This window comes from Haliaeetus leucocephalus, unplaced genomic scaffold (genome assembly GCF_000737465.1).
Source record: "Haliaeetus leucocephalus isolate CR32 unplaced genomic scaffold, Haliaeetus_leucocephalus-4.0 Scaffold340, whole genome shotgun sequence".
Lineage (NCBI taxonomy): Eukaryota > Metazoa > Chordata > Aves > Accipitriformes > Accipitridae > Haliaeetus > Haliaeetus leucocephalus.
Window position 1 is genome coordinate 242,476 of NW_010972776.1, and position 23,104 is coordinate 265,579.

Sequence of the window (23,104 nt, forward strand, 5' to 3'; positions counted from 1 at the left end):
TAAAAGGACCAGCTACTCCCAGAGGATCCCAAAGAAGACAAATGTTCATAGCCCTGCCAAAGTGACAGAGCTAAAATCCTTTACAGTAACTGTGGCTCTGTCAAATGCTAGCTTTGGGGGAAGTATGAGAAGAGAGAATCAATGCACAATTAATTGGGGGAAAAAAGCAATCTTGGGGTTAAAATGTTATATATGCCATCTGTCAGTGAAAGCTGGGCTTTGGGCTCTGTGCTCCATTTGGTGTTTCTGGAACCCAGCCTCAAACAGTGATGAATGCAGACTGTGAGCTAGACCACCAGGGGACAAAAGATGAGCAGAGAAAAGCAGCAGTGATTTCTGGGATGGAGGTGAAGGGTCTTTCTTTGGATGAATGTTGGTGATGAACAGTGAATAGTGGAGGATTTTGTGCAAGCATAAAGAGTTTTATCTAATTCTGATGGAGCATTAGCTGTCCCAGTTCTCCGGTCATCCACGCACATCAGCAGCTGACTGGAGAAAATAAAACAGTTTTTCCTTTCCTGCTTTAAAAAGAAACAGAGTCAGACCCTGTACAGGTCAGCTAATTCACGGGCAGGGAGAATCCTGAGTGGCATTCAGCCCACTAGACACCCAACCAGTGAAGTGTCTTCCATAGAAAAAGGGTGTAAAGAAAAAACAAGAATAACCTCCTCCCCCCGCCCCAGCCAAAATGAACATTAAACCCCAACATTACATACACATTAGTGTCACTTTACACTTATTGCCCCATGCAGCCTGCTAGATTCTTCACACCCTGATCATATCTTACAGAATATTTTCTGCTGCACATACACAAAAAAATATTCAGTTCTTCCACATTCATCTCCCTAGACAAACGTCTCTTCTGCAAACGCCACTGTATCACGCTCCTCTGTGGCCACCTCTGCCAGTGGCTGGCTCCTGAGCCATTCCACCCTGCTCCGAAGGAGTTCATTCTCCACTGCTTCTGCCTCAGCCGTGGGACAGGGCTTGGTTTCATCGTGCTTGAAATACTCCCTGACGGTGTTTTGAATGGAGGCGGGGAGGATGATATGGATGGTGTGGCTGAATGTGTTGAAGCCCTTGCTCTGGGTTGGCGCCTGCGCCATTTCCACTGGCTTGCTCTCCAGCTCCTCGGGAGTGGAGGCACTTTGGGGGCTCTCTTTGTGCTCTGCCTGCGGGGATGGGATCATTGGTTCATGGTGATAGCGCCTGGAGATGGACTGCAGGACAAGGGGGGTATTTTGCCCATAGAAAACTGTCTGGGGGATATGGACTCTCACAGTCTGCAAGCTCTTAGACAGGCTTTGCTCACTGCTGCTGCTGGGTGAGTCACTGCTGCTGGTGTTTGCCATGGATCTCTCTTCTTCCACTGGAGACCCCCAAGAGCTTTCTTTATTTGGGGCCATGTAAAAAGTTATCTTGGTGCGCTTCAGGCTTTCCTGGCTTGGAGGGCAGACATCAATGCTTTTGATTTCTATGTTCTTCACTGCCTTCTCCCTATGCTGCTGGTGGCTGATCTGTGGGGATTTCTCACTGGCTGGGCTGGCAGCTGGCAGCTCAGGGTTTTGTTCAAACTCTTTGGTATAATCCCAGCTGCTGAGCCCTGGGCCAGGGCCCACTACACCACTCGGCTGTCTCTCCTCTTCTTCCCAGTCAGTGTCAGTTAGTGGGCTTCCCACGGCAGCTCTGCTGACAGATGGAAAACTTTTGCTCTCTGCAAAGCAATGACTGCTCTCTACAGCCTTGTGTTCGTACTCATGGAAACTGTCCAGGTCACACAGATGTAAAGGCACAGGAGATGTGAAGGACTTGTGCCACTCTTTCAGGGACCTCTTGGCAATCTTGGGCGACACAGCATGAAGCCTGGCAGACGTGCCGAACATGAATGGCAGGGATGAGACGTCTGTGGGACTAATGGCTGATGACTCTGAGCAGTAGGAGAAAGCACTGTCTAAGGAGCTGAGTGAGGAGGCAGATGGGGAGGTGGTGGTAGAGGACAGGCTAGAGAAGCTGGACCTGTTGGATAGGCTGGATTTCTGAAGGCTGAGCTGCTTCACCCTAGAGCTGGTCTGAGGTGACTGCCACAAATTCTGCCTGGCCTTATTGACCCCAGGGCTTAGGCCTTCATCAATCAACTTCTGGCTCTCCACCTGCAGCTGCTTGAGCCTGTGGATATAATCTGTATGGCTGTGCATAATGGTGGCATCGCAGCTGGACTGGCGGGCCACCGGCTCATGGCTCTGAGCAGGAAGCTGGGAGCTGAGGCAGACGCTGGGCTCGGATGAGCACCGGTCCCTGGCCGGGCTGAGTGAGCGTATTGAGCCGATGGAGCAGAAGGAGCCCTCCTCTTCCAGGAGGTCATAGCTGTCTGCACTGGTGTTCTTCCGGGCTTTGCTTTGGTAGCAGGCTGTGATCTCACTGAACAAGTCCCAGTCTTCCTGATCCTCATCGAGTAACAAGCTGCTGGATGCTTCAAAAATGGCATCTGTTTCAGGTACCAGGTGGTGCTTTGGTCCTTCTGGGTCACAAGCAGAAAATTCCAGCTCATCAGAAGAATCATCATGCTGAGCCAAGCCTATGCCTGGGGCAGAGAACACAAATTAATTTGTTGCCTATGTCTCCTAACCCCATACAGTACCTTACAACCAAGGCAGGGAAGTACTGTCAAGTCCATGGAAAAGCAAAGATGATCCGTTATTTTCACAGGGACCACAGCAGGACTGGGAACAATATCAAGAATTCTGGCTTAATGACCTGAGATTTCACCACTGGCCTGTATTCATAGGATAGTTAACAGAGACAACTTGACCTCTTTCCATTCAACCATCTGGTTTAGCTTTACAGAACTAATCTGGCAGAAAAGACTGCTGGGACATGGCATTTCTAAGGCTACACTAAATTCTTGTGATGGCTGGAATAGGTTGAACAGGAGCCACAGAGAAAGACAGCCGTCCGCAGGGACACATTTGAAGTGATGCACCTCAGCTCTCTGCTTTGCTCTTGCTTCCTGCCTATGCCTGACAGGCAAAGGGAAAACCAAAACCAACTGTTTTTCAATGCTTTTCCTTGAAGAGACACAAAGGGAAGGCAAACTCTTTTGTATGAGGAGTTTGCCTATTAAAAGATTTTAAGCATTTTTGGAAGATACAGTACCACCAACTTACCCAGAGATTCCTCTGAGTTTTTGGACTTCTTTTTGTCTGGTCTTTGAAACAAGGAAGCAATGTCACCTCCAAAAATCTCTCCTGAGTTTTCAATCAGGAACTGCACTAACAAGGCCACCTGGCAAAGACATGAATTTACAGAGTCAGTTTCATGAATATATAACCAGCTATAAAAAGCAAGTCAAGTCAGTCCCAGAATGTTCATTTTCCTTTGACAAAGATGTAATTTCCTACATAATCTTTTGCTCAAGAAGCTGTTAAGAACGTGGCAATGCATCTGTATGAACTACACCTGGGGCAAGAATATGAGCTACATGAACTGGTACAGTGAGGCGGGTACAGCATGTTCTACAATTTTCCTTACTATTGATAACACCTCATAAGCTACAAGCAAGCATTCCTCCCCTCTGATGCACTGTCATGGTCATTGCTTACTTTGTCTCTGCAAGATGGCTTTAGACCCAGATGAAGTGGCAGTGTCTAACTTCAGCTGCTCCATCTTTCTTGTGCTTGCTTGACCATATAGGAAGTTCATCTGGTAAAGCAACCACAGCTTCCCTTTCCACCCTGGATAAACTGAGTGGCTAAATTCCCCTACCAGCAAAGGCGCAGCTGCACAGGGGAAAGGATGAGGCCCGGCTGCTCAGCCAGTACTGTCACTGATCCTATGCCTTCCTTTAGTCTACAAAATACAGTGCCCATAAAAAGCATTAAAAGGGGAAAATAAGCATTAAGCCAAACCCATGATAGATTACCTTCTTTGTAGACCTGCTCTCCTCTTCAGGCCCAGTGGGACTTGGTAGCCACAGCATATTTGGTGCTATGCAAAGAGCCAGATTAAAGGCATTCATCTGATTCACGCCGGAATTCTGCTCAATATGATGGAGAACTCCAAAGAGGTGTCTGAGTAAGATGAGGTTGGCCTCTGGAAGCTGGTTGACTAGACTATTCAGGGAGTGGGAACAAAGGAAAACAGTGCTGTTCACAAAAATCTGATCTTCAAATATCAGATGTTGCTTCCCAAAGCTTTTGCCCCCTTCTGCCCTTTTGCAACCAGTTTGAGACATTCACATTTGATAATAAAGTAAGACTGTGTCACTCCCCTCCACTAACTTATGTGAGCCACAACTTTACATCCATATTGCTTATCCCCTCCGGTCACAGACCCAGAGGGACCAAGGGACTTACATCCAGAACACGTGAGCAGAAGTCTGTAATGCCTTAACAAAACAAGGACTGCCCAAAGGAGATGCATATAGCTCCAGGCCAGCAGCACAGGAGACAATGCCATTGCCTGTGTCCCATGCTACAGAGATAATGGAGGAAGGAGGCCCAGGCCAAACTGAACTGAGCCATTGACAAGAAGAGGTTTGATATACTGCATATCTCACAGGATGCTGATAGACTATTCTTGCTCAGGGCAGCAGTTTCAAGGCAGAAAAGCCATTTTCAAGATCCCAGTCACCATCTTGGCAGGGCTGTTTCTTCTAACTGCCAATATGACAACTAGCTTCATTTTGTGCACATAAGAAAAAAGTTACTAATGTTAAGGACCTAATTCCACTAACATTTGATGTACTCCTGGCGGCTGAATTATTGTGCTTTTTCAGTTTGCTGGTTCTGCTAATCTGAACTGGTCATCAGAAAAGAATTTTCTAATGACATTTTTGGGGGTCAGAAATGTTAACAATGTTCATAAAAGACCATTGAAATGAAAATGTTCTGACCAGTGACACTGGCAATCAGCAATAGCTTTGCTGTGGTCTAGAGCATTGCCAGGACTCTCCCAGAAGACGAAGTCTATGCTTAAGGCTATATGCTCCCCCTTCTCCCACCAAAAGAAGCTTTTACAAAGGCTTTTACGAACCTTTTGATAGCTTCAATCTTATGTGCCCGATTTTCCGTGTCCACAGCTTCCATCCACAGTCCGTGCATGTCTGAGGATAGAACACTGTCAGGTATATTTCGGAGAAAATCCTGAATTAAATATATATATGCAGAGCAGTCTGGTCAGTTTTGAATTCCTTATTTTGGTTTCACGATGCATATAGTCATTGTTTATTCATATTAGGCACAAGATAAAACAAGACATGACACAAATACTTTTCTCCTCCCCTCCCCACTTCCACCAAGCTGTCCTCCTCAGGGCTCTTCCATTGCAGCACTGCAGGACCGTGTTGCAGCTGCTGGCGGCATAGGGTGAACAGCCAGTCCTCATGCCCTTCCCCTTCTCCAGAACAGGACTCATCTCTACTGCAGCAGGCAAAGGACTCATCCCTAAGGCTGTGTGCATAGTTCTGTCTGAAACATTTCTTTCTCAGCTATAAGGATTGCTGTTTTTTTTCTCAGGGGACTATTTAACAACTTAATATATGTCTTGCGTTGGAAAGTGCCTGAATATCCTCCCAGTCAATGGCTTTTTTGTATTAGGGCAACAAGAGCAAGGGACAGGGATGGTTTTTGATGCTTTAGGTGCCTGAGTTGTTCTGACCAGATTTAATTGCCAGTGCAAAAGATAGGCTTTTTGTTACTAAAACTTGGGTCTTATTGCAAGCTTCATCCCCCACCCACCCCAACCCCTCTGCTTGGATTTGGCAGCTGTTTTCCCTCTTGCTTTCTGGCTGATTAGAGGGTGGAAGCTTAGGGTCTAGATAGTACAGGCCAGATCCTTTGAGCAAGGCCTCTCTGTTTGAGGGGGATGCAGAGCAGTTGCATTTGAATGGCATGAATCATCCCATATCAACCTGCAGTCTCTTCTGTGTGGCCAGAAAGGACAAAGAGCATCTGTGCTGCTGCTACAAAAGGGCTTCATGCTTGTGTCAGTGCAGCATCTGAACTGCTGAGTCCAGACTCTGGCATGTTATTTGGCACTGTATAGATACCATGGTTATCTTGGAGGTAGACATTACTGTATCACCTGCTGGAGGCTGTTTTGTACAGAGAGGTGCAAAATGAAACACTGGCCTGAGGGCCACTGCACATACCTGCATGTGAAAACAAGCACCACTGGGTCAGGCAGATGCCTTTGTGCACATAGATGGAGCACGCCATCAGGTGAAAATGTGCCTTGCTGGAAAATGCTTTCTGTTCCCTCCCCAATCTTCCCTACCCATAAAGACTCATGTTGCTTCCTTAAAGAAAGAAGGTACCATTAGCCCAGACAGCTGAGTTACTTGGCCAAACATACCGTGATGACAGCTGCAGCCACAAAGACTGACTCTCCATCCACCTGGACATCATCTCCAGAGTTCAGCCTCTCTTTCAACTCCTTGCAAGTCTTGGCATTAGCAGAACGTCTGAAAATGCCCCTAGTAGAGGGACCTTCGTGATACAGAAGGAGCAGCATATCCTAAGAGAAAGCCCAGTTGTACTTCAGAGCCTAACACTTTACCCTGTTGTTTGTGTATTTTATACCTCACATATTAGAACATGATTAGCGTAAGACCTAGTCAGTACTGGGAAGAGGACAGGCATACAAGAGATTTATCATGATTTAACCAAGGACAAGAGCCTATCAGCTAAGTTGCAGGTACAGTTCATGTGGGTACACTTATCCTGTGGCAAATGTAAGCCCAGTGGACTCTTGTAGTGAATGAGGTCTAGACTATGTAGCATGGCATAGTCCACTGACATTGCCCCTTATCAGCTTGTGATGACCTGGTTAGAGACACCCAATGAAACAGGATAGACATCTGTGCACAAAGTGATATGGATTACACAGGAGAGGGATGCTCTCACCCTTGTTACTGAGCTAGATCTGAATCACAAGCAAATGACAGTCTTCTTCCCCATGCAATCCTCATAAATACCACAAGTGGCTTTAAATTCTGGGCTAAACACATCAAGTTTATGTCAGGATGGACAGTCTAGGCTGCTCCTTACCATGATTGGCTTGGGAAGGATCCCATCAGGACAGACAGAGGACAGAGACAGGCCAAAGAGCTTCCGTGGGGTGGTAGGCGACTGCGAAGGAGGGCTGCCTGTTGGGGTGCTGGTGCTGCGGCGCAGGGCCCAATCAATCAAGGACTTCTTCCTTTTGGTGTGTTTCTGCAGTGACTCTGAAAGAAAACACAGACCTTCATTACACACCTGTCTGTCCTTCCTACTGGCCAGTGAGTGATCTACAGTGGAGGCAGAGTTCCCAGCAAAGCAAGGACTTTCTACCATTGCGTGTTTAATAACTACACTCTTAATGGGGACAGTCAAGATAACATACAGCAGTGAAATCACTTGTTCATCTCTCAACTATCAGCAAAACTCTTATTCAATCACTGTTCTTCAGGGAACTTTGGTGTCTGTGCAATGTAAGAATGGCTTGGAATTGAAAGCTAATCAAGGACTGAAAGCTAATTCCAAACATTTGCACAGACAAATTTAGCCCCTCTGCAATCTCTTCCTCTTTGCATACACTCAAGTATGAGAGCAACTCTGGGATATGTGTATGGTTCCAGGAAGAGTTTGGCACTGCCATGGAAAGCAGCAAAGTCTCTGCCTGGTTGTAATGCACTCCTGCAGCCCCTACCTCTCCTCAGCTGCACTGGAGCTTGGAGCCTGGGTTTCAGGACAAACTGACACTGTTTTTCCTTTGGGAGCTGATCAAGGAAGGAAGACTCTGTCCCATCAGCCAGGAGGGTGTTATTGTTGGTTCCTTGCTGCTGGTCAGCAGAGTCCCGGAGACAGTTCAATGCGATGCTGAAAGGATGCTCATGCCCTGTTGAGCAAAGAGTTGTGTAAAGAGCAAGCAAAGATGCAGAGCTATGTGAAAACAGCTCCAAATCTGGGCAAGAGGAAGCAGCCACATCTAGTGGCTCCCACTGCAGCTGGGCCTCTAAGCAATGTTGCTCAAAACCTCCATCTGTGGTCTAAAGAGGCCAGGGCACATCTTTGCATCTATATGATCATTGCTTTACAAATAAGTTCATCCAGTTAAACCTGGCCAGCCACGCTTCATCAGCAGCTCTCCAGAACATTATGCAACAAAGCACTATTAACTGGGTTTAAGCCCTTATTAATAGGCTTATGGGCCCCACTGCGCCAACAATATACTGTAAGCGTTGCTCTGTGTAGGAGTTAGCTTACTATGACAGTCTAGTATGCATTGGATGAATACAAAAAGCAAGCATGTGCCATGACGACTTGGAAAACACCAATAAACACCCACAAATAAACATGTGCAGTCTGAAGAGCCTCAGAATAATAGTCTTACTACAACGACATGGTCTTTGGAGCAAGATCTCTTTAATAAACCAACATACATAAACTTCCTTGGAGAGCCTGGGGTTTGTATTTATTGGGTTATCACTGAAAACACAATGCAGAGAGTACTCATTTGGCCTAACTAAGCAGTATGCTATAGTGCAAAACAGTCTGAGCAATGGCTGCACCATTGATTCATCCGTCAAAGAAGCAAGCTGCAGTTTAAATGCATCTAACAGCTTTGGTTTAGATGCTGCGTAAATCAGTGTATTTCCTTGCTTCCTCTCTGGCAAATTGTACGTTTAATCTTATATTTTGCTGTCTTATTTTTGTCAACTATCCACAAACAAAAACTATTATTATTGTTATTGTTATTATTATTGGAAAATTCCAGCTTTGGTGATCTCCATGATGAATCCCTAGCACTTAACAGACAAAATTCAGTAGTTTATTTTAAAATTTCTTGTATTTCTGAAATCACCTGCTAAAGATCTCCAGCACTCCACTGTTGTGACTGTCCTCAAGTGTCTCTACATACACACCTACTTTCCCTCAAGCCTCCGGAGTTTCTAAAACCTAAACACAAATTGTTAAAAATGAAAGTTTTCAAATAAACAGCCTGCAAAGGGTGCCTCAAGTGGCCCACATGTGCTTGTGAGATGAGATTGGTACTGGATTAAGGTGGCAATTCAGAGGACAACAATGTTAAGGAGCTGTATGCAACAAACTGAGTTTTTAATATGCCATGACATCTTGTGTGGAAAACAGTTTCCTTATTTGTGAACTGAAATGCAATGAAAACTAAATAAATACCAAAAAGGTAGGATAAACATGTTAGCTTCCTAACTGGAGGCTTAAAAGTCACCAATGGATCCATCTAAAAATTCTGCTTCCTGCAGCTGCCAAATCGCTTTCCTCTGGATCTAGCATGTTTGTGCTGAACGACCACCTAACTGCAGCGACTTGTTTTGCTTCTGATGGAGCCTGAAGGCAAAGTGCTCAGGAAGTGTCAGGAGATGCTCTGTCTGATGGACATCAGTGGATGTCTCTATCACAGTTAGTGAAGGTGGGCTGAGGCTGCCCAGACCACAGGCACTGCCTGTGAGGCAAAGCCTGCAAAGATGAGCAGGAGAGTATGACAAGCATGCAGCCCTCCAAGCTCATTCCAGCAGCAACAGGGATGGGATTGGGCTTTGAGGCATGTCCCACCCTTGCATCACATCTGCTACATAGACAGAACTTCTTAGACCAGCCTAAAAATCTCCCGTTTATTCAGAGCATCTGCTGTAAAGTGTCATAGGCTCCCATCCAGAGATGCATATTTTTGCTTGGAAAAGGGAGGTAAGTGTGAAGATCTTCAAAGATGTCACCATGCATTGCTTAAATGTGGATCCTGAGACCATAAAAGCCAAGTGACATCTCACATCAGCTTGATGTCATGTCTCACATCAGCAACAGTCCCCCTACCATTGCCTTTTTAAGTGAAGAGTGCAGTGTTTGAGATGTTTCTCTGCCACACACATCAGTATCATTTATCACTTGTTCCTGTGGTGCTAGAATTCAGGGAAAATGGGAAAGCTCTTACCAATGAGAGGGTAAGCAGGGTCATCTTTTCCTGAGATCACCCAGAGGTGATGTTCACTTGTCCTGCCCTGGCAGTCGAGGAACAGAGAAGAGAAAAATATTAGGTGAAGGGGGCCAGGGTGAGGGTCCACAAGGTTGCACTCTATTCAGAAAGCAACAGACAGCAACAAACAGCTGAACAGGCCAAGGAGCCAGACATGCACGGCTATCTCCGGGACATCTGCATGGCTGGGAGGGATGGTGCTCTGGGTCAGTCTGTCTAATATGGAGTGGAAGGGGAAAGGTTCAGGAGAAGAAAAGACTGAAAGCCAGCAGGATGTAAACCCACATGATGGTTTCCCCGCCTATTTTAGCAGTATGTTCCACAACCTTCCTTGTTATTAAACTACTGGAACACTGTCAAAGCTACCTTTTAAACACTATAATGGGAAAGGCTGGACCACTGCAATGGGCTAGGCTGATCTGATAACATCACTGATTTGTTCAGTATTTCATGGCTATATTAATAGTCCTTTGACAAGCTTGGCTCAATCCTAATGCTGGATTGCAAGCATTGAAGAAGTGCTCTAAAATCCAAAGGACTTTATTATACAAGGTTTGAATTTAATGTAGGCACATAAAGCATGTCTATGTTTCTCATACTTGGCGCCCACACAAATAGATTGTTTCTTCATCTTGTGGTCCGGAGATTAATGCCTTACTGGTTAGCTACAGTAAATCTAGACTTCTCCACACCTGCACTGTCCTGTAAACCAGACGTTGCCAGCTTCCTTAGCTAAGATCTGGCAGACTCTGCAACTGCCACTTACAGGAAGTCCAAGCTGTAGAAGGGTCTTCTTCATCACACTCTCTGCAGTTTCCACATTGGACACATTGACTGCAGTAGTCTAGAAAGGAAAACAGAAAATATAGGAAGCTAATAAGAAGGCATGAAGTTTGGTTACAGTTTCTTGTAGCTTGAAAATCTGGGGAAACTGTCACTCATCTGTCTATTGACTGTCTTTTTACTAAATGTTCATGGTTAGAAAAGTTGTACTAATTTGAACTGCACTGGAATCATTGTTAAGGATGATGGTTATACATTGTGAAAACTGTTCTCCGCTACTTCTTCTATCATGGATTTATTATACCATCCAAAGATTTTGTCCAGTAGAAATCACAGGAAGTGGGAGGTGTTCAGATGCTGTATTTGACTGATGGTCAGTCCAAAGGGTGAACATGGCATGACGCTAATAAACCATGAGTGTCTGGGGGAAGAGTCCCTAGGAAGTAAATGTGACCCAACAAGCTTGGCATGAAGCCTAGAAAGCTATGCTATTAATGTGAAGAGGCTGGGACACATTCAAGTAAATTAATTCAGGAGAACACACTGGTGACTCTTTCATGATCAATATGCTCAACTTATTGCACTGAAAATAGGAATGACTGGGCACTCAACCACAAATCATCACCAATTATGAACTGAAGCAGAAGGAAAAGAGAAAAGAAGCCAGAGGCCAAGAATAATCTTAAGAATTAACTGCTCTTTGGTAAAGGTCTGGCTACCTCCTAATTTCCCAAACCAAAACTCTCTGAGTGGGCTTCCAGTGGGAAGGATGCAGCTGCCCAGATGCACACCCTCTAAAACCTTTTCAGGTGGGACTTGAATTTTAAACAGGGATAGCAGCAGCAGCACCACAGCCCTGCCTTCCTGCTCCTACCCCACAGACCTCCATGTAGCGTTGTTCTGATGAGCAGGTTCTTAGCTTTACTTACAGAAGAACAGTTGTCAGCATCCAGCACAAAGATCTGAAGGGTTAGATTCTTCAGATATTCATTCTGTTTTACCTCATTGATATGCCTGAAAATCAAAGAAAAGAGGAGGGAATATAGTTGCCTAACCAGACTTGAGAAGGACCCTAAGATTTGGATCCAAGAGGTCCAAGGGACCTGCTCCTTAGCACTATAATAAATACAGATTAATTACAACACTAACAATAACATACAATGTTCATAGTGTGGTCACATGCTCTTACTGGCTACTTTATCTCTCTTGAGGCCCCAGAACAGCAAAACCCCACATGGCAGTACTTTAATGCAGATAGATGTGTCTAGCATAACACCTTCCAGCATCTGTAGGATCGTTACTGTTCTCCACAAATCAAGAGACTTCTTCCCCTCTCTCTACCTATATAAATGCTTCTGCCTGGATGTTAGTGGAAACAACATATAAAAACATAACATGAAAAAGAAACAACTGTAGCCTCTAGATGCCACAAAATACAAACTTTGATTCTAATCAAAAAACATCTGAAGAATCAGTAACACTTGTGGCATTTCCATAGTTATTAGCAAAGTCAACCTCCAGCTCTAAAGGAAAAAAGGTGCTCCAACTATGTTATCTTCTAGTGGATTTAATCTTTTCTGGACTGTTAAGACCAATTTTGCTTTCACCCAGAGGCTTCCACATTCAGGTTTCAAAGGTGGATTTTTCAAACAGTAGCTAGACACTTAATGTGCTGAAAATCAGAGGGCAATTTGACACCTAGCATGACAAATTTCTCTGAGGATTGTAGAGGAACCACCCAGGAGGATGAAAGGAGGGTCACTCACCACAGTAATGCTGACAGCCATCGTTCCTTCACGTCAGCTGAGCTGAAGATAAAAAGGGAGGCAGATCATCAAACAAGTGCTGAGTGGGTAACAGCCTTTGGAAACTCTACCCAGTTTAATTTATATATAGCTGTAAGTCAAAGTTCCTTCCTGCAAAGCCCTGGAACAAAAGCATAGTCCTTTCCTGCTTCTGTCCTATTTTAACAAGTAACAAAAATAATAATAACAAAAAAATCCCAGCAACAAACTGGACTACATTTCCTGCCCAGGCTGGCAAGTGTTCAGATAAGGGACAAATATCTTTCTGGGATGTCGGAGTTAACTCATCTTGTGGGCCCTTATTATTTTTGCAGTGACCTTTAATGGCTATTTTCTTTCTCCTATTATTTCCTTCCCTGTGTCTGCCATTCCTAGAAGCTCCTGCTGCCAACACGAGTTACCCAGGTCTCAGTGACGTGAAGGAAATGGAACTGCTGTTGAGTTTGGACTAAGACACAAATGGCAGCTTGCATGTCAGAGCATGAATCCTAATCAGGAAGGCGTTACCCAGCAGAGACCATCCTGACCCTTGGAAATGATGAGACAGCACGTATGAAACCATGGTATGGTTCCCATTTCTTTTTCCACCAAGGCAGCTGCCCCACAGAAGGAAAAGCATCTGGCCAGATCAGCCCTTCCTAGCTGTGCCAGCAGAACCCCTGAGGACAGAGCGACCCTTGAAGACTGCTGATCTCTGCTTTGCAAAAGAGACCATGAAGCAGAGATGCCTGAGCCAGCTGTGACCTGAGCTCCCTGTGGATATACCAGCTCTAGGTTCAATTTAGCCAGGCTAGACCGAGCTCCAGGTAATAAAAAGCTCACCTGCTTTTTGGTGAGCCTTATTAGTTCGGGCACAACATTGGGACAGCCTTTGAGATGGCATTTGGACATGAATGGGCTACTTTCTAGCCTGCTCCACACTCCCCTGCATTTGTATTTTTAGGGTTAGCAAGGGCTAAGCAAGCTCTGGACCGTGCTGCTTGTGCAGACCCATCCTGAAGAACGTTTCCACTTTTATAGTCTGTTGCTGTGGGCTTGGGACACCCTGGCAGACAACTGCAGGAGGAAGGTTTGCCCAGGAGCTGTCCATGCCACACTAGGGGTGGCTAAAGGATTTAATCCTGGCACAAGGTCATCTGGCATTTTTCATTGACATAACTAACCTGTCCTTTGTAATGAAAAATGCTCAAACTAGGGCTAACCTCCTACAGAAATGGTTGCTGTCAGATGCTGAAACAGCATGCTGGGAGGTTATATGATGGCACAAACTGGTTTGCTATGGCAGATTTGGTTGTGATGTTTCAGGATGCTCTGCAGCAGGGTTAGCCCTTGCTATAACAACACTTGCAAGGGTTGGTCCTCTAAAAGGCTCTCAGAGACCAACCTGCAGGTATTTTTCTAAGATGACTGTCTCCCAACATCTAAGTTTTTACCAAACGGCCTAATGTGAGTCAAAGTCCTCTACTCAACAGGGAGAAGGGTTGTAGTATAGTTCAGGGCCCTGTAGCCCCAGTCATTGTTTTGCTTGACACATGGGAGACTTGGACAGCTAGCTGCCAGGCTGCAGAGGGAGGTTTGGTGTCTGATGAGATACCTGAAGGTGACAACATAGTTGGTGGTAGGCCAGCCGATGACAAACGAATTCTCGGGACCCATCTTTTTCTCTGTCACTTCGCTGAGACAGGTGCCGGTCCACACTTCACTCAGATGCACCTGCTTTTTGAGCTTCAGGCTAGAGGAGGATCTGCAATTCAAATTATGGAATTCTTAGGCCAGATCCTAACATCTGGACCTCCGGAGTCTGGTCATGCCACCTGCCAGGCATGCAGATGCAGTGACAGCAACAAGCCCCCCAGAACTAAATGTCTGGGCATGTGGAGGCACTACAAGAAAGTTTTGCAAGTGGATTTTGGGGCTGGTGGCTGCAGTGGGACAGCTGCAGCTTAGGGCAATGTGATTCACTAGAGCCACATGCAGGTAGATGGTGATTTAGGCTAATTTACTGTCTATGCTAATAGCTGAAGTCACCTGAGCTCTTAATTTATGTGTGGCAGAAGTAGCCAGACCAGGAGTCAGTTTTCTGTCCTTACTGCCTCTTACCCTCATGCTATTTCTTCAAGAAGCCATATAGGGGAAGGGCAAAACCAATTAGACAACCTTTTCCTTCAGGAAAATGGAGTGAACCATTAATACCAAGAAGAATTTCTGGAGGTGCCACTTTTTAGATCCACATTTGTAAAGAAGAGTTGTTTTGATGCCTGTTCCACAAGTAGCTCAGAGCCTAACTTCAGCAGCACATACTGGGGAGAAGGAGCAAGTGTGAATTCCTCTTACTTGGACTTGGCGATGACCAGCACATCACTGAACAAGATCAAATGTCTTTCCTGGGTCTGCAGGCCCATGGTTAGCTGTACTCGCTCACCCAGGATGAAAGTGGAGCCTGGGCTGCTGAACACCCCACTTGGCAGCCCATTGTCTGAATGGGAAGAGGAAAGGGTAGTCTCCCTGGAGGAGGAAGAAAAATCATAAGACTTTGTCAGAAGCTTTTCTCACAAAGGTTTGTGATTGGACACAGGCAACTGTTTTGGAACAGCCCGATAGCCCCATGCTTCTCCCAGCACTGCCCTTATTGCTCTCAATTATGAACTGCATTTGCCCGCCTCTGCCCAATTAACTTTACCAGCCTTAGACAGATGGAAAACTGCCTAAATGCCCACACCAAATCCAGGGAGATTAAGCTGCTGAAATATTCATTTTTGAGTCATTTCTCACTCAGGTAAAACACTTATTTCCTGCACATGCGTGTGAGCCATGACTTGAAAAGAACATGGAAAACCCATGGCTCATGGCACTGCTCAGCCTAGTGTGGGGAGGGACTGCCATTTCTGCGCATGTTTTCCATCTGTACTGAACTGCTTGTCAATGCAAGGGTTGCAGCACAAAAAAAATGAACTGCATGCACTCATCTAATTCCAGCCATCTGATTCTGGCTTCCCTGGCTGCAACCCAGCATCTTGTTTCTACTGAGAGTGATATAGGTGCTGACCATTTCCAAAAACCCTGATGGTTTTTGCATGTTGACTGCAGTCAACAAGCCATCATCAGGATCAAACCAGCTCCATTCCCTATGTTGTCCCCAGCTGGAAGAGCTCCACCAAGTACTAATCTCCCCACTTGCCTCTCAGCACCCTCCCAGAGCACCTTCTCAGCGCTGCTCCTGGCTCTGGTTGGCAGTGCTGGCAGTACAACAGGTCCCACGGTAATTTCCTGGGTCTACACTTGCTCTACAGGTGTGCTGAATGAACAAGCAATAGTTCTTTGCTGAGCCTTATTCAGAGACCGTGTTCATGTGCCCGATTCTGACTGAATTAGCTAACCTCTGAGACATGGCCTTAGATTTATGTAGATGGAAAAAAAGCCAGAAATCCTCCTGTCTCTACACATAGACAAAAATGTCTATCTTGCCCTGCAGGCAAGAACGCATGTGGAAGAGATACTTACCTTCCCTCCACCCCTCAGCAGTACTACGCTAGTCTGAGGGCAGTCTCTACATGAACAAATGGAAAAACACATGAGCTTTAAGGGTAGTATTTTTGACATTGTTAGTCTTAACTCAATTTCCACTTTGATTTCACAGGAGTGAGTTTAAAGCTAGCCAGTAACTGCTTTTTTAAAATCATCCCCCTGTCACAGGAACGCCCACACTCCTGCAAGCAGAAATTCCCTCTTCTCTCCTCACCACTCCACAGCCATCAACAAACAAGTGAATTCTTGGCTTATGCAGCTGTTGCCTTTACAAATGAGAAGCTAAATCACCTTTAAACTTGATATTAAAAGCTTTGCATGTACGTTGATTGAGCAGTGGGAGCCACAATATCTCACAATCTCAGCAGTGAATTTCCTAAAGCTGGAGGAGTTACACAGCTTTGTAAATACAGCAGCAGGATAGCCAAAAAAATCTCACCAATAATCTGGTGGCCTAAGCAAAGATGGCATTGTACCAGCTCCCTCCATAGCAATCCATCACGAGAAACATTTAAAGCTTCCCTCCCTCACAAGGATATTCTCCAGCCAAATAAAGTCAAGAATTTCTTTCTCTTCTTTACTTTTTTTTTAGTGCAATTTAGAAGGGGGTGGGGACAATGACAAAGAAGCCACATAACTTGGTCAGAAGACAACCAAATGGAAATCAGTCCTGCCCTTTATTTTAACTGATCCTACAAGACTGACCCCACACACTTGTTTCAGAAAAGCAAGATGTCCTATGCATCAATTACCTATGGTGTGATATAAAAGGAGTATTCTTCAGGAGGGCTGGTCCAGATCAAAATGTCAATCAATTCAGCTTTATCATCTCTTTCTTACAAAGGAAAAAAACCCCAAACAACAAACCAAACAAATCCCTCAGAAAATGTTATTTCTAAGATTGCTATCAGAACAAGGCAGAAAGGAGCGTGGCGGTCCCTTATCTGTGTCTAGTAGTTACGCGGTGCTGCAGGAGGAAGAGGGGATGACGTTGAAGAGGGCTCAGCTCCCACTAAAAGACCAAGGAGCTCGGCTCATGTCTAGCACTTGATATTCCAGTAGAAGATTTGCATGTCTGGCATATTTGTACCTGACTATCTGCTGACACTCCTGGTGCTTTACCCCTGCAGAAGCAGAGCGTCAGCAGAGCACTGGATGGCTCTGGAGTCGCAGGCAAGAGAGGGAGCTTTTCACCACCCAAGCTGCTAGTCAGGGAAAGCTGCTGTCACCCAACAGGGACGTGACTGTCCTGGAGGATGGTGGGATCTGGCGGCTCTCCCACCAAACATCTCGGGCTGATGCCACCCTACACAGCGCTGGCAGGGTGCGGGCAGGCTTCCCAGCGCTCCCTCCATCCCCAGCTGCAGCTCGCAGCCCCCTCACACGCCCAGATGAATCTGCGTCTGAGACGTGGCCAAATCTCTGGGACGGCCCTCCTGCCAGTGGTCCAGCAGATGGAGCAGGGGCCAGACAGGTCTCCAGCGGCGAGTCCCCGGGGGCAGCCGGGCAGGGACATGCTGGGCAGGAACACCAGGATGCTCCTCAGGGATGATGCCGCTGCAGTCCCAGCACGCAAGGTGGCAAATGCCACACCAGCCCGTGTCCTGCGTCCCACTGTGCCATTACGGTGCACCTCGTCCCTTCTCCGCCTGCCCCTGCCTGCAACAGGACCTGCAGTCAGCGCTGCCACTGGGCCTTCCCCTGCCTGCAACGGCTCTGTCCAGACCTGCTCGGCTGGGGATGGTTTACAGCCTCCTTCCCATTAATTAAACTTAACCACAGCCCTTCACCGCAGTCAGAGCTGAGGGGATGGGGACAACTGTGCTCTCGCCCAAACCAGCAGGCCTTTGCAGCACACGGGGCCTTCCTGCACCCCAGTCCTCTGACACCCCCCAACTGCGTAGCTCACCCACAGCCACACACCACTAGGACAGAAGTCCCCACGTACTGGTCTGCACTGGGCAGCTTCCCTCCCACAGCTGCTTCTGTCTGTCCTTCCTGTGGCATGGGCTCTTTTGTTTCTTAAGGCATCTCTGTTTCTGCTTCTCATACTGCTGCCTGTGGCGGGTGAGAGGGTAGACTAAACAGGAACGAATCCATCAGCCAAACACCTATTGACTGTTCAGCCAGAATCATACCAGGAAGCTTGTCTCACTTGCAGTCTGGCAAGAGAGGGGAGGATAGAGCTTTTTCTGCTGTTTGCAAGCATAGGGGACATATACATACATATATACAGACACACATATATACATACATATATACAGACACACACATATATGTACACACAATATACATATTTATGGAAAATCTCTTATTCCTTAGGAGGTGTGGCCTCCCAGCGTCAAGACAGCCTGCCTGCGGTCATGAGCGACTGCATCTCAGGAAAAAAGCCCCCTGGACTTTGCAGCTGTGAGCTTGGACTCATTGTTCCCTCCTGGCAGGAGCACACTGGCCTGCCTGCACTGGTTACGCTAGTGGGCAAAAGGGAGGCAGTGTGGGCTTCCAGCTGAAAGCAAATTTCGGGAAAAACTCCAGGCTGACAACTCAGGAAAGCAGGTCCTCTCCTTATGTAGAGACCAAGTGCCACACAGCACAGAGTCACAATATGTCCCATGCAAGCTCTGAACAGGGCCATGCCTTCACGTCTGCTAAGTGAATTGACAGATGGGGGTCAGGACACATGAAAGAAAAGCCAGGAGAGCTGTCAGAAAGAGCTGGAAGCTCTGATACTCAATCCAGCTTGGACTGTATAGAGCATTTCATGCCCTGATGGCAGGGAATGGCTCTGCAGGGGATGGAGGAAGGGCACTCTACCAGCCAGTCCCAGCTCCATTCTCTGGACCTTGCTGGTGAGGTCTGCACTGCCAGCACTGTGAATCCAAGCTGAATGACACAAATGTCAGAGCTCATTTATCCCAACCAGGTCAACAGGGAAACCACACTACAGAAACTTACACACTCTTTCTTGTACCTGATTTTACTTGGGTGCCTCTGCATTGTGCAATATTGTCCAGGTGTACTTATACTTGGATATAACAGGCATCAAATACCTAGACCTAACACTATCTGCATTGAAATATATGCATTGAAAATAACCAGCTAGCCTTGCGTAGTGGGTTGACCTGAGCTGGCTGCCAGACCCCCATGCAGTGACTCTCTCAGTCCCTCCCAAGAGGACAGGAGGAGAAAATAAGACGGGAAAAAAGAGGAATTCATGCACTACTTCCCATTGGTGGGCAGATGTCCAGCCTGTGCCTGGGAAGCAGGGCGTCAGCACACATAGCATTACTTGGGAAGACAAATGCCATAATGTCAATGTCCCCCCATCCTCCTCCTTTCCCTCAGCTTTTACTGCTGAGCATGATGCCATTCTAGTGAAAAAGAAACTCTTCTGTATCTGTCCACAAGCAAATTGCCCTTGACACCATTAAATGAAGTTGAAAACCAGTTTGATTTCAGTCTGTATAGGCAGAAAGGTGGAAAAAGGAGTCAGAAAGGTATTTCCTCTACCTGGAATGGTTCTTTGACTTGCTGAGAGCTTTAGTAATGGCAGAAGGGGTAGATCGTCTTCTTTGGACTATGGGCTTCATCTTCTGCAAGACAAAAAGACATTCCAGTTAGCCTGGCCACCTTGGAAGCAGATCTGCTCATTGCACTCTACAAGTTCTCTTTTTATCTAGTTAACACTCACGAAATCTCAGCACTGAGAGCCATGATCTGTGCTTTCAGCCACGTCCCTCCCCTTCCTTATTATTAAAACACTTGTCAACTCTCACAATTATGTGGGACACTTAAAACTTTCCTAACTTGAATGCTTTCAGTTTTCACAGCCAAATTTACAAAGTAGAGAAAAAACCCACAGGCTGAAGGTCAGAAAAAACTTCCTAACACTCATGCCATGGAATAGTTTGTGAAGGAAAGGTATAGAAATCCAATTTAAAACTAGACTGGACAAAGCTATGAACAGCATATAATACTGTTGAGAGCCATATTTTATGGGCTGAAGGAATAGATCAGGTTACTTAATAGATTTTCCTCTATCTTTATTTTCCATGATTTACAGATTCAGCAAATAGATTGTTATTGGGCCCCTCTCCAGGTAGTGTAACCTCAAGACACTTGTATCTTTTTCAGCAACCACAGCCACCAAGTCTTGTATAACACAGAAATGAGGTGACTGTAATGGTGAGACTTGTGAGTTAGACAGGATAACCATCCAAGTCAGCATGTACACATGAAGGTCACAGGTCTCCTTCTATTTGCTAAATGAATTTTGTGCTGGAGAAAGATGATAGATTTTAGCCTGGGGAAGAAATCCTTACATCACTGGCTCTTGCTTAGTAAGCATGGGAAAATCTGTCCCATGGCTCCCTTCTAATTTCAGCATTTGCCTGTATTAGAGCTTTCAGTACCGGGAAGTTTAGAGTATGCTGAGAATTACTGATCTTTTGGCTTCTGAACATATCAAAATATGGAATATCCTAAGAATAAAAGAAACCAGGATTAATGGTTGAGGAGGGGTTCTACAGAGAAAGCGTTTTCCTTTTATTAACCATATACTTTCCAAAGTCTGTGCTGAATGCAGAAATATTTGTTGCATGTGAGTTCCTTAGTCCCACCTCTGAGTACACAACACTACTACAGCTCAGTACCTTATAACCACATTAACATGACATTCTTATGATGTTAGAGGAAGGTATTATCCTAATTTCACTGACAGAAAGGCCAAAGAACAAAGCGATTACAGTGAATTTGGGTGCCTGGTGTTCAACACATTGGACCTGATCTTTCTGAGCAGACAGACAGGTTGGCTGAGGGGGTTTGAAGCACTGTTCCTGCTCACTCTCGCTGGAGCTACAGGGGCTCAGCATGGCTATAAGTCTGTCTCTAGGGATTTATGTAAGGAATCCCAGAAATTAAGAACAGGGCATTAGTGACCACTTCAAAAGCTGGTGGAAGTGATTTACCACACTTCAGAAAGGAAATCTGTGGCAGAAGCTGGCACTGAGTCCAGCTGCCAGGGAAGGTGTACTCCTCCTCATGTCCCATTTCATTTACGATACACCTTTAGACTTCTGCGACAAAAGACCAGGGAATTCTACAGGCAAGAGCTTTCTACAATATAGAATCCTGATTCTTGCCTGATCAGGTCCAGCAGGGCCCTCCAAAGTACAGATGACCTCATGAAAAAGAGTGTATGATCATGTAACTCAAAAATTGGAGTGGGAGTGCAAGCACCATTTAATCAAGCAATTTCCTAACGTATGAATATTCAGCTTTGCAACATCAGTAGCGCTCTCTGAGTAGACTCCTTGTGTACGTGTATATATGTAGGCAGTGACAGATGGACAGCAATTTCTCCCTCATTCCCTGATATGACCTTGCCAAGCAAAGATCTGTCTTTGGAAGTTTCACAGGGAGAACTAAATAAAAATAACATCAGCTCAAAAATGTTTCTTTTAAAAAAAGAGAGTCCCTACTGAAACAGAACATCTGGCTTTCAGAGGTGCCTTAATAGGATAAAAATGTTCCTACAAAACATAGTACAGCAAAGCATCAGTCATGCAATAGGGTAGGAAGAAAGGATGGGTGTGGTTGCCTGGTGGAAAACCCCGGCAGGCTGTCAGTTGCAAATGTCACCTGAATGAATACAGCAGGCATGCAGGGTGATCGGATGCATCTTCGCACCAGGGGGATTGTACCTTGAATGGCATTGCAATAAAATCTTGCACATGATAGTATCTTCTGTGCTTAAGAATCCTACAGCACATAATAACCTTACTGTAGGTAAAGCAATCCTTTTGGCCACCCCAAAACTAGTGTCTTCTGTGGTACAATGTGGTAAGGAGTACCAGTGACATACATGATGTGAGTGTAGTGTAGGAAGACATTTAACTCAGAATAAATTTCAGGGGAGATATCAGAGACTCAGTACTGGTGGCTTTCTTCTCCTGACCATCAGGAATGGTTTTAGATTGTATCTGAATGGTGGCAGCAATGCCTTCCAAGAAGCCTTGTCTTTGCCCACCCATCGCACTTCTCCAGAGGAGTCTGAGGAACCTGTTCACTAGCACCACTTCCAGCAGGCACTTGACTACCAGTGGAAGTTTCATAAAGACAGAACTTTGGGTTTCCAGTGAAATGCTGTGACTACAGGACACAAGGTATTCCCCATACTTGCTATCTCCAAATAAAATGCTGAGATCATCAGTTACCCAGAGGTCCAGTTGCCTGATCTCAAACAGACTCTAGGCAAACCAGAAAATTGCCTTCCATGCCCTCAGCCAGTCTCTTTGACCCTAGCCAGTCAAGTATCCTTGGCAGGACATCATTGAGATGATGGCCACAAGATCACACGAGTGGCATCTTACTGAGGGAATGGGACACAACTAACTGGTATAATTTCACAGTCAACATACTTGATTTGCATATCTAATAGAGGAATAATTGTTCTGCCTTTGGTTTCAGTAGCCATGCAATGTAAAACATGTCCTCCTTCCCTGCTTCGGAGAACCTAGCTGTGTACCCCATTTTAAACAATTTTGGTTTGTATGGGCTAGCCCATGTACATGATGTTTCCTTAAGAGGCTGCTGGACAAGTACAGAGTCTCTTAACACCTTGAGTGTTCTTCCAGTGCAATGTAAAATCTGCTCCGGATCCTGCATGTCTCCAAGGTCTACAGTTTTACGGTTTTCTTGCAAAAAAACCCTCCCATCTCACTACACAGAAGAAGCAACACAAGGCCTCTGTCTCATGCAGGAGCTCTCTGGAGCAGCCACAGCCCCCTCACCCTCCTGCCCAACGGCTGCACTCGAGCTGCAGATCTGGCAGTGCTTGGAGGGGGTGGCCAGTGGTCCACAGCCTGGGGCTCACCTGTGTGCCACTAGCATCATGCAGCCTTTCCCCATGAGCATTGCTTTTGGATGAAGGGGGGACTTCGCCACGCTCCTCCATGTTAGAGCCAGGGAGTGCTTTTGCTGGAAGTCAGCTCTGCTCACATTAA

At 45.9% G+C, this 23,104-nt stretch overlaps 1 protein-coding gene across 1 annotated transcript; it reads right to left on the reverse strand.

Moving 5' to 3' along the window:
• Nucleotides 1-710: 710 nt before the first annotated feature.
• On the reverse strand, nucleotides 711-19,690 carry LOC104834775 (rho GTPase-activating protein 20-like). The gene is made up of 14 exons (XM_010572350.1): nucleotides 19,611-19,690; nucleotides 14,910-15,080; nucleotides 14,170-14,319; nucleotides 12,537-12,578; nucleotides 11,700-11,784; nucleotides 10,754-10,831; nucleotides 9,946-10,012; nucleotides 7,687-7,875; nucleotides 7,047-7,222; nucleotides 6,352-6,513; nucleotides 5,032-5,141; nucleotides 3,920-4,109; nucleotides 3,165-3,282; nucleotides 711-2,581 (listed from the first exon to the last, which is right to left on the reverse strand). The coding sequence occupies exons 1-14, from the start codon at nucleotides 19,688-19,690 to the stop codon at nucleotides 846-848; spliced, it is 3,354 nt and encodes a 1,117-aa protein (XP_010570652.1). The 3' UTR covers nucleotides 711-845.
• Between the last annotated feature and the right edge of the window lie 3,414 nt (nucleotides 19,691-23,104).

What these genes read in the sequence shown, in the direction of transcription:
- LOC104834775 (XM_010572350.1), bottom strand. Translation starts at nt 19,690, where the DNA reads ATGAAGCCCATAGTCCAAAGAAGACGATCTACCCCTTCTGCCATTACT. An exon ending in AAGTCAAAGAACCATTCCAG is followed by an intron (nt 15,081 to 19,610) that starts GTAGAGGAAATA and finishes TTCCTCCTCCAG; the next exon opens with GGAGACTACCCTTTCCTCTT. An exon ending in AAGATTGAAGCTATCAAAAG is followed by an intron (nt 4,110 to 5,031) that starts GTTCGTAAAAGC and finishes CTCCCTGAATAG; the next exon opens with TCTAGTCAACCAGCTTCCAG.